At 40.2% G+C, this 11,069-nt stretch overlaps 1 protein-coding gene across 2 annotated transcripts in view; it reads right to left on the bottom strand.

Annotated features, from left to right (window-relative positions):
• Positions 1-442: 442 nt before the first annotated feature.
• mapkapk2a (MAPK activated protein kinase 2a) overlaps positions 443-11,069 on the bottom strand; it is a 31,043-nt gene continuing 20,416 nt past the window's right edge. Inside the window, exons 3-10 of one of the 2 annotated variants that reach the window (XM_061687962.1) lie at positions 7,306-7,370; positions 6,137-6,216; positions 5,906-6,032; positions 5,725-5,800; positions 5,526-5,650; positions 4,191-4,276; positions 4,017-4,097; positions 443-3,926 (exon numbers count right to left, since the gene is read on the bottom strand). In XM_061687962.1, the coding sequence (XP_061543946.1) occupies positions 3,777-3,926; positions 4,017-4,097; positions 4,191-4,276; positions 5,526-5,650; positions 5,725-5,800; positions 5,906-6,032; positions 6,137-6,216; positions 7,306-7,370 (790 nt within the window). In that variant the 3' untranslated portion in view covers positions 443-3,776. The remainder of the gene's footprint in view (positions 3,927-4,016; positions 4,098-4,190; positions 4,277-5,525; positions 5,651-5,724; positions 5,801-5,905; positions 6,033-6,136; positions 6,217-7,305; positions 7,371-11,069) is intronic. The other variant, XM_061687963.1, reaches the window with a different exon arrangement.

Below are 11,069 nucleotides of genomic sequence, written 5' to 3'. Positions count from 1 at the left end.
ATGTGTGCACTCAAGAAACATTAATAAAACATTATTTAGAAATATATTCTGACGAAGAATGAACATGAGATGAGGACACAACATAACCTGGATGGTTGGATCCTCAACTTGCAGGCTGACTCAATGACGTCAGTGGGCTTTTTCATCAGTTTCAAAAGTTGGCAGCTGATCCATTTTGTGGCCTACCTGTGGATGGCTGCCAAAAAAGAAGCGTCATCTGTGCCAAAAGGCATGTTTTGTCACAATTACAGCAGTGAAAGGGGAAAGGGTAGCGCAGTAACTCCCCTCATAAATGCCAAAAGTACCGGTAGGAGCTGTTTCCAAAGCCAGAGGAACAACATTTCTGTGTTTCTGTCAGGTTCAAGACACCTAAAATACTTGTATTAAAAAAAAAACAAAAAAAAACAATACCGACACCAAGGTAGTTCAGTTTTCAGACTTGCAAGGAGAAATGGACGAGAGTGTGTTTAGTTACAGTCTCTACACCGCTCTGAGTTCACTCTGTCCGTCCCCCCTCTTTTTATTTCCTTTTGGGCAGTTCCTAGTTACACAGCTGCTGTTGCTATTAAGTTGGGGGAGCACATAGCAGCATCGTAAACAATCACATATATGACTCTTTGTGGAGATGTGTTCTTCCTCAAGATTGATTGCTCCAACCTTTGACCTCTGACCGCAAAATGCTCCAGCCGCCATCTTTGGAATGAGGGCACACGTTTGTTGTAACTCATGTGTTCAGCACATAACACTCTTTGTTGTGGTCCAGATAGCAGAAGAGTTATAGCCTATTTATCAAGAAAGAGTAAACTCCTCTTCACAGACATCAACTTTTATGATACAATCAACATACTGCTAAATGCATGCTTTGAAAATATACTATAAGAGTAAATATGGGATAACAATGTACTTTTATTCTAACAGTTTCCCACACGATAGACTGCCGGTTCATGCCCCTTTAATCACGTTGTTTAATCATGTTGTTTAATGTCTGCTGCCACGTCAGACGCGGGATTCATTAATTGGCCCTTTGGGGGGAGGGGGGGGGGGTATTCCAGGAAGCAGGTTACGCGAAAATGAAGTTAACCTTGAGATAAGGGAAAGTGTGAATGTAAAACTCAGGGCCAAGGTAACCAACCTTTGAAACTGAGAGCTACTTTTTGGGTACTGATTAATGTGAAGGGCCACCAGTTTGATACACACTTCTGAAAATATATATGTGCTCAACTTATCTTTAATTGTATGTTATTCTTTAATTGTATGTTATAATTAAGGAAGCAGTTTGAATGGCCCAGTCGAAGTCCAAACCTAAATCCCATTATAAGCACCTGTGGCAAGACATAATTGCTGTTCACAGACACTCTCCATTCATTGTGGCTCAGATTGACCTATTTTGCAAAGAATTGGCATAAATTTCAGTGTCAAGACGTGCAAAGCTGGTAGAGACATAGCTCAAAAAGGCTTGTAGCTGTAACTGCAGTTAAATGTGGCACAATAGAGTATTGACTCTGGGTGGCTGAATACAAATGCACCAAATTTTCAGATATTTGCTTAAAATTTTGAAAAGTATGTATCATTTCCGTTCTACTTTACAATTATTTGTTACTTCGTGTTGGTCAATCACATAAAAACATTCAAGTTTGTGGTTATAAGGTGGCAAAATGTGAAACATTCAAGGTGTATGAATAATATGAATTTTCAAGGCACTGTACATTAAGAATACTGGAATATTTGTTGTTCAATTTGCCATTCTGACTAAAATGGGTCAATTCAATGTATTTATTTTTTTATTTTGTATTCATTTCAATAAATGGTAGATAATACAAAACTTACAACTTTAAGTGTATGTATTTTAATAATTGGTTAAAGGGATGGGTGAAAATATAAATTTATTAACGCATTGCAATTCATTTTGCATAAGAACTTGAGGCCATCTGTGCAACAGTTAAAGCTCAAAAGAGGACGGGTGTTGCAACAGGACAATGATGCAAAACACAGAAGCAAATCAACAACAGAAAGGCTTCAGAAAAAAAATTATCTTTTAGAGTGGTCCAGTCAAAGTCCTGACCTCAAACTCATTGAGATGCTGTGGCATGACCTCAAGAGCTATTCACACCAGACATCCCAGGAATCTTGCTGAACTGCAACAGATTGTAACTGGACCAAAATTCATCCTGATCGTTGTGTATGTCTGATCTGCAACTACCGGAAATGACTGGTTGAGGTAATTGCTGCCAAAAGTTCAACCAGTTATTAAATCCAAGGGTTCCCTTACTTTTTCCTCCCTGTCATATGAGTGTTTACATGTTATGCTCTTAAAAATATGAAAACAATTGTGTGGTACTAGTTTAAGTAGATTCGGTTTATTCCTGTAATTTAGATGATAATATGACATTTTATGACCAATTTATGATGACATTTAAGAAATTTCAATGGGTGCACATACTTGATAAACGAAATCTGGGACTGGTTTATGTTTTTTTAATTGTAAGCAAGCAGACAAAAGTATGACAGTTGCAGCTTACGGAACAGAAAAAAGAGACTGTCTGCTACTAAAATGTGCAGGAGACAAAAAAAAATATTTAGTAAAAGGAATTTTTTTTTTTTTTCAACAAACATTTTTACAGAGCTATATTTGTTGGTGCCACAGACTGTTGGTGTACTTTCAACAAGGAACTAGATGCAATATTTCCCCATGATCCCAACTGAGCTGGGCAGGGTCCTGAATGGAGAGAACACTGAAGAAGAACCATCAATTATATCTTGTGATTGTGACGATAGCTTGCTGGTGACGCGCCACATGGCGCTCTCTCGTACTTTTTGGCAGGACGTTTTTAGGTGCAGTTGTTGTCAAATGAAATTAAACAGTAGCTAGTAACCACGTGTCCCACTGTTCCTCACAAAAAGCTTCCACAAGAGGGTTCTCCTTGCTACAGGAACATACACACTCCCCACTTCTCAAATACACTAAGCAAAAAAAACCCAACACCAACGACAAAAGGTCCAAGCAGTGCTTTAAGATGACACACCATCTGCATAGCATTAACCTGAAATCTGGCAACTGAACGTGACGTTGCTAAATGCCACAAACAAAAAGTCAGTAAGGCATGTGCTTAAAATGTCTGTAAAAATCTGTGAAAAAATACTCTCTTTTTTTTTTTTTCTTTGTAAGCTACGTACAAGGTGGCGCTACCTTCTCTGCCCGGAGACTGGACCTGTAAAAAGGATGTCTTAAGGCAGGTGAGAGAAGAGGGTTGGGGGAGGCTACAGGTCAGAATGGCACAGAATGGCCCTGGTGAGAGAGAACATTAACCAAGACAAAGGACCCCTGGTCATTCCAATCAGGATAATCCTTACAATCCACTTGTCAGTTCAAAAGACATCTGCTTACATTGTGTATAAGTAAAGGAAATCCTGCCTTGCCTTGTTTTTTGGGATTTAGCTATTTCATTTAACATTCAATATTTTGGGCTGGACAGTACTAACACAGTGTGGCTTCACGTATTGAGTTCTGAGCACAAAACCTGATGTTTGAGGGAGGAGAGGAATACCAGAGTGCTTCTCCTCAACTTTTCTTATTCATAATCTCTTCCCTGATGTAAAACCACAGATCAAGAACCTCTCTGCAAAAGTGAAAGGGGGTCAATTAAAATGCTTAAAACAAAAAAACAGCACTCTCCAAAACAGACTTGATATGGAAATTAAAATACGAAAAAAATCCATGCAGTGCGACTCACGTCGACAACTTATTGCTTCCTTTTTACAATCTGTGTGCGCATTTTTCAGTGGGCAGCAGACTGAGTGTCCACCATGGCATTACTGGCTTTCTTCCTCCTCTTCGTTAGAAGTGGATTGGTTGAGTCCTCAATGGTCTTTATCTTTATTTGCTCATAGTCAACCCTCATGGTTGCCAAGGCACTGGTCATTTCCTCCTGAAACATGAGCACAGAAAGCACATTGGTACAATTCAGCAGGAGCGTAGACAAAATATATACATAAAAACTAGCAAACGGGTGACAGACCTTGACATCCTCCCACGCGTCCTTCTCTTCCTTTAACACCCGGCTAGTGTGCAGTGGCGTCTGAGGAACCTCCATCGATTGCTGCAGGGAGACGGGCAACAATCTGGCTTCAGTGGACAATATAATCCATAAGAATTGAGCTGATAAATAGCAAGGAAGTGGGTTTGTGTTTACATTAATCCAGGGGTGATTCATAAACTCCGTGATCGTCATCCTTTGGGTGGGCTCCGTCTTAAGGAGGGTCCTAATCAGTTGTTTAGCTGCAATCAATTTCAAGTCACTAAACTGTTTTTAACACTGTACATACATTAGAGGGATGTGAAATAAAGCAATCGTGTTGTGATTGAACTTTGCCAGTCAGCATTAACTATTCAAACCAATTATTAACGCATTTTTAGATCTCGGCAGCATTTTTTATTTATGATACTACAGTGGAAACCCCCAAAGTCTTTCGAGGACTTGTAAGAATAGCGAAAATTCATTACTTTTAATCACCACAGAACTTGGGCTATTAGAACGTTTGTTGTCGCTGTTACATCCGACTTAGTCTGCTTTGCCGTTGGAATTGCAGACCCTGCAGCCATGGCAGTCTGTGGTGCAGTAACTGTGTCTGTAACAAAACCTGAAAACTCCCTGATGGAGTTTTTACAGTCTTCGGCAGCTGACATACGCTTCTTTCCCTTCATATGGCTTACCAGTGCCGCTTCTCCCGTGTTGGGTTCATCGACGGATTTTGAGCAAAGTTAGAATTTCGCACGGCCGTGGTCAGTGTCCAAAATTTAAACCTCTCTTTAGAAAGTCACTCATTTTAAAATTGCACTTTCTTGGCATTGCGTTCTCTATGAAATCCACATTCAGCTGTTCGAGTATACCAGTGGACCCTCGCCAACGTGACCTGTCACATTTCCTGTATGGCGGCGTACATCGCTTGCAATGTTGCACTTCCGTGTCAATTTGAATTATAATCATTTTCATTTTAATCGCACGTTACACCATTTTATTTGTTGTACGCATCCTAAATATACACATATATATATTTATATATAAACATATAATATTCCACACAATACGTCCATGACTTTTCCAAAACGGTATAAAAAATTCCTTTTCCAGGACCTGGAATATGTAGTTTCAATTTCCATAACTTTTCCAGGTTTTTCATGACCGTGCAAACCCTGTTTTAATGAGTGCAAATTTGAATTATCAGCATCAGAGAATGGAGGGTGAATGGATTGTGTTCAACTTTGAAGGCTCCACTGCAGTTTTTCTTTCCTTCAAAAGCCACCTAGTGGAATTCGGAAACTCCACACCTTCCTTGTTTGATTTGAGATTAACTAATGAGCTGAAGTCATACGAACCACAGCATTGCTTTTCTCAGTACAATTTAAAGCTGTCCGTCTTCGAAGAGTAGTATTCGACCTATTGACTTGTAGACAGGTCTAATTTTCACTCATTTGTGTTGGCAGGCAAAGTGAAAATTAACATGCATAGTTTTGCCAATATGATCACCTTCTTCTGATACATCAGACCACTCGGGATTAGGAAACTCATACTGTCCCATTCTAATCCTTTTCTTCATCCCGGGAGAAATGGCTAGACCGTGGTTTGAATAAAAAGGGGGGTACCCACACAACCTGGAGAAGAACAACAGTTACATGCTGCACCAAGCAAAAAATCCCATGTAATGCAACATTAAGACTTTACTTACAGAATATACATAATGACACCCAAAGACCACATGTCACAAGATTTGTCATATTTCTCTGGGCCCAGAACCTCTGGAGCTGTAGAGTGAAAGCAATAGATGAAAAGTTAGAAAAATTAGAACACTGTGGTTTAAGGAGCAGGTCATGAAAAAAATGCTATTAAATACAGAGAAGAACTCTTACCAACATAGTAAGGTGTGTAGCAGGGAGTAGCAAGAGAGTTGTGAGAGGTGGTTTCCTTGGCAAAGCCAAAGTCTGTGAGTTTGAGCAAAGCGCTGGGCCTCTTGGTTGAGTACAGTAAATTCTCTGGCTGAAGGGAGTTTCACATTAATGACTGAAGTGAGTGATGTTACTCTTAACCTCTCAGTCAGACTGTTCCAAAAAGAGATGGTGATAGAAAATGGTGAGACTAACCTTAACATCTCGGTGTGCAATGTTAACAGCATGCAGGTACTGGATAGCCTCTCCTATGCTTTTCATTATGTCAGATGCCTCTGGCGTAGAAAATAAACAGGTTTAATAAAGTACAGAAAGCACAACCAGCAGATTAGAGCGAGATGCAGTGACAGGACGACTGGTTGCAATCAAAGGAAGGATGAATGTGGTCAAGTACAGGGATATCCTGTACAAAAACCTTCTCCAGAGTGCTTAGAACCTCAGACTGGCTCGAAGGTTCACCTTCCAACAAGACAATAACCCAAAGCACACAGCTAAAATAACGAAGGAGTGGCTTCACAACAGGCACCACGGTGGGCGACTGGTTAGCACATCTGCCTCACAGTTCTGAGGACCGGGGTTCCCAGTCAAGCCTGTGTGGAGTTTGCATGTTCTCCGCATGCCTGCGTGGGTTTTCTCCAGGTACTCCGGTTTCCTCCCACATCCCAAAAACATGCATGGTAGGTTAATTTGAGACTCAAAATTTTCCGTAGGTGTGAATGTGAGTGCAAATGGCTGTTTATTTATCTGTGCCCTGCGATTGACAGGGGACCCGTTCAGGGTGTACCCCGCCTCTCGCCCGAAAATAGCTGGGATAGCTTCCAGCCCGTCCGCGCCGCTGTGAGGATAAGCGGTACGACAAATGGATGGATGGATGGATGGCTTCAGAACAACTCCGTGACAGTTCTTGAACGGCCCAGCCAGAGCCCTGACTTAAATCCAATTGAGCATCTCTGGAGACACCTGAAAATGGCTTTCCACCAACACTCACCATCCAACCTGACGGAATTGGAGAGGAACTTCAAGGAGGAATGGCAGAGGGTCGCCAAATCCAGGTGTGAAAAAGTTGCATCAGTCCCAAAAAGGGCTCAAAAGGGTGCTTCTACTAAATACTGAGCAAAGGGTCTGAATACTTATGGCTTATTTCAGTTTTTCTTTTTTTAAAAATTTAAAAATTTAAATTTTTTTTTTTTTTTTTTTTTTTTTTAAATTTAAACAATTCCGTTTTTTTTCTGTCAATATGGGGTTGCTGTGTGTACATTGAGGAAAAAAATAACTTAAATGATTTTAGCAAATGGCTGCAACATAAAGAGTGAAACATTTAAGGGGGTCTGAATACTTTCCATGCAGTCAGTGTGTTTTTATACCTCTCTCTGTGAATGCCTGGTCGCCTCTGTCCTGGATTCTACTGAAGAGTTCACCTCCATCCATGCTGCAACAACAGACATTAATTTTAAATGTTGAAACAATTATATTTTCAACCCAATTATACGAGTGACCATTGTACACACAAATCATTCTATTTTACATGAATGCACAAGTTCTATGATCATTAAACACACGTACAATTGATATTTGATTTATTTATTTGCTGATGTCACACTGATACAGACATCATCTTAGCCACAGACCATGCTATGGCAGCTGTGAACATTGGTGAGCAGTAAAACTGAATTAAATGGTGCATGAGAATGTGATAATTTGTTGGATTTACATGATTAATTTAAGGTTTGTGTTCTTCATGACGATTTTTCAGGTGCAATTTCAATGTCCTGATTTGGGCTTTGTGTGTGTGACCAAAGATGCATGACTGCACAAATTATTTCCTCAAGCATGCATGTAAATGAGTGGGCAGTTTTTGAGTGAGAGGGAGTCTAACCACAACAGAGTTCAAATTTCTCGAAATCTAATCTGTCACTATTTGCTTGCTGAGAAATGCAAGTTCAGCTGAGCATACTTGGAAATCACAATGCTCACCAGATGAGAAACCTATATCACGTCTTGCATTTTTTGGCCTTTTGATACATTATCAGAGGTTAGGGCATTCCTCTCCATGTTCTTCAATGGTATGCCGGTGTTTCAGACATTCAATCATTCATTTTCCGTACCGCTTACCCTCAACTAGGGTTGTTTCAGACATATACAACCAATGAAGTTGGAACGTTGTGTTAAACAGAAATAAAAAATGAATACAATGATTTGCAAATCATGTTCTACTTATATTTAATTGAATACACTACACAGAAAATATATTTAATGTTTGAACTGATAAACTTTATTGTTTTTAGCAAATAATCATTAACTTGGAATTTTATGGCTGCAACATGTTCCAAAAAAGCTGGGACAGTTGACAAAAAAGACTGAGCAATTTGAGGAATGCTCATCAAACACCTGTTTGTGGACAGGCTAATTGGGAACAGGTGGGTGCCATGACTGGGTATAAAAGGAGCTTCCCTGAATTTCTCAGTCATTCACAAGCAAAGATGGGGCGAGGTTAACCTCTTTGTGAACGAGTGCGTGACAAAACAGTCGAACAGTTTAATGACAATGTTCCTCAACGTACAATTGCAAGGAATTTAGGGATTTCATCACCTCCGGTCCATATCATCATCAAAAGCTTCAGAGAATCTGGAGAAATCACTGCATGTAAGCGGCAAGGCCGAAAGCCAACATTGGATGCCCATGACCTTCGATCCCTCAGGCGGCACTGCATCAAAAACCGACATGGCGCATTATGAAGCGTAAAATACGACAACGGAGACCACGGACTGTTGAACAGCTGAAGCTGTACATCAAGCAAGAATGGGAAAGAATTCCACCTACAAAGCTTCAACAATTAGTGTCCTCAGTTCCCAAAACGTTTATTGAATGTTGTTAAAAGAAAAGGTAATGTAACACAGTGGTAAACATGACCCTGTCCCAGCTTTTTTGGAACCTGTTGCAGCCATAAAATTCTAAGTTTATGATTATTTGCTAAAAACAATAAAGTTTATCAGTTTGAACATTAAATATCTTTGTAGTGTATTCAATTAAATATAGGTCAGACATCATTTGCAAATCATTGTATTCTGTTTTTATTTATGTTTGACACAACCTCCCAACTTCATTGCAATTGGGGTTGTACAGTACATTTATCTGTGGTGGGTCACCACAAATGAATTTTGGACACCACTAACAGATTTTGTCTTTAGCTGCACGTAGATTGTGCTCGCCGTATCGGCGAGTCCGGTACCTCATACTCCCGGAGCACCCCCCACAGTAGTCTGTGAACGCTACTTTGCTATCGCTGTGACCACTAAAGTAGCTTAACTACTGAAAGGCTATCTGATGTTGAAATATTGACGCTAAAGAAAAATGTAGTTAAACTAGTAGTGTCGCTAGTGCCCACCCCTGCTGTTTTTGGTTGTAAGCATAACGTTACATCCACGGCGCACAGTGCGAGAGCTCTCGCACTTGTTTTAAGAGAAGAAAACTGTAAAGCCCCAGGCAACCAATTGTTAGCCTCACGATATCCGGTCCACAGCCCTACAACCAATGTATCTAAGGATTCCTGGCGAATTTTCTGTTAATTATGGAATCTGCTACCAATACAGTAAAATCTCTCGCTTTTATTAACAGCTACCCAGTCACATCGGTGTATCGTTCCCAATACTAGTTGCTACGAGAGTCTGCAGCTTCGGAGGCCGTTGGGTCTTGCCGAATGCTGTACTCCGAGGGTACTAAATGCTCGCGTGTGTCATAGTTACAAACTCAGTCACTGGATGATTGCAATTTCAGCAAATCCTGGCGAACATATGGTCATAGCTGCCAAATGTTACGGAACGTCCGTATTTTGTTACGGAAATCACTGAACTCTGACTCGTTACGGCCGTAACACCGATTGTTCCGGATACAGCGTCAATCGTCCAAAATTACCCGCCACTGCGGCGCTGTGTAAGGCCACCGTGACGCAAAGAGAGAAAAAAAGGCTTCTTGGGGGTAAAGTATTTTATTACATGACCCCACCCCAGCGCGACACTGAGAAAGACGGCTCTTGTTATCGGTTACGTTTTTTCGATATTGAACCTATCAGTGTGACGTAATTTTTTTCCCCAATATCGGTCGATAACTATCGGTCCCGATAGTTATCGTGCATCCCTATAATTTATGATTTTCACTTTTAGAATTGCAATGCCGAAATACAACGAACCCTCCTACAGTATTTAGATTTACTGTAAATCTGGAGTTATGTTCAATCTTTATTTCATACAAAGCTACTGTATGCCAATTACATAAGATTACATCATGCATGGTCATGGTGGAAAATAAGAGTGTGACTAATGAGTTAGTGTTACCAGTGGAAACGTTAGTGTAGTCTTTTAAGTGTTTAATTTTTGTGGGAAACACTATGGGGTCTGCGATTGGCTGGCAACCAGTTCAGGGTGTACCCCGCCTCCTGCCCGATGATAGCTGGGATAGGCTCCAGCACGCCCGCAAACCTAGTGAGGAGAAGCGGCTCAGAAAATGGATGGATGGATGGAAACTATGGGGTGATGACTTATCATCAGAGATGAGACTGGTGCTACTAAATGCACATATCTGACACAATCGCAGCAGTAACCTTTGTGGACCGCGCTTTAATTTTACATTCTCAAGTGCAGAACGAAGATTCACATCAAAATGGAATGGAACATAATGATGAGAGGATGCAGTCAGACAAACTAGAATAAGCCTCAGTTTTAGTAATGATATTGTAGGTGTTGAGTTATACAAATAAATTAGACATTCAGTAAGCTTTAGTGTGTTTGCACTTGCTCTCTTTTTAAAAAAATTTTGGTTGTTTATTTGTTTTTTAACATATGGTGGCATCTGAGGTATTTCCATAACTGTATCAAATGATCTGTAAACCTTGATTAAGAATATATATACCATTTCCAGACCAACCACACACTTTCACTTTAGTAAAAAATTGGTTATCGTTCTGAAATTCAAACCAGTGTGTGATCCACAAACAACATCTTAAATGTTTTTTTTTGTGTGAAAATGTGTGAAAAGGACTAATTGAGCTCATGAACCATAAAAACCTAATTGAATGCAACACATTAATTGTCCAAATGGTTGGCACATCTGCCTAAAAGTTCGTCGGTTTGGG

The sequence above is a fragment of the Phycodurus eques genome, chromosome 10, assembly GCF_024500275.1.
Source record: "Phycodurus eques isolate BA_2022a chromosome 10, UOR_Pequ_1.1, whole genome shotgun sequence".
Taxonomy (NCBI): Eukaryota; Metazoa; Chordata; class Actinopteri; order Syngnathiformes; family Syngnathidae; genus Phycodurus; species Phycodurus eques.
The sequence above is the reverse complement of the archived record's forward strand: the minus strand, read 5'-3'. Positions and strand labels throughout refer to the sequence as shown.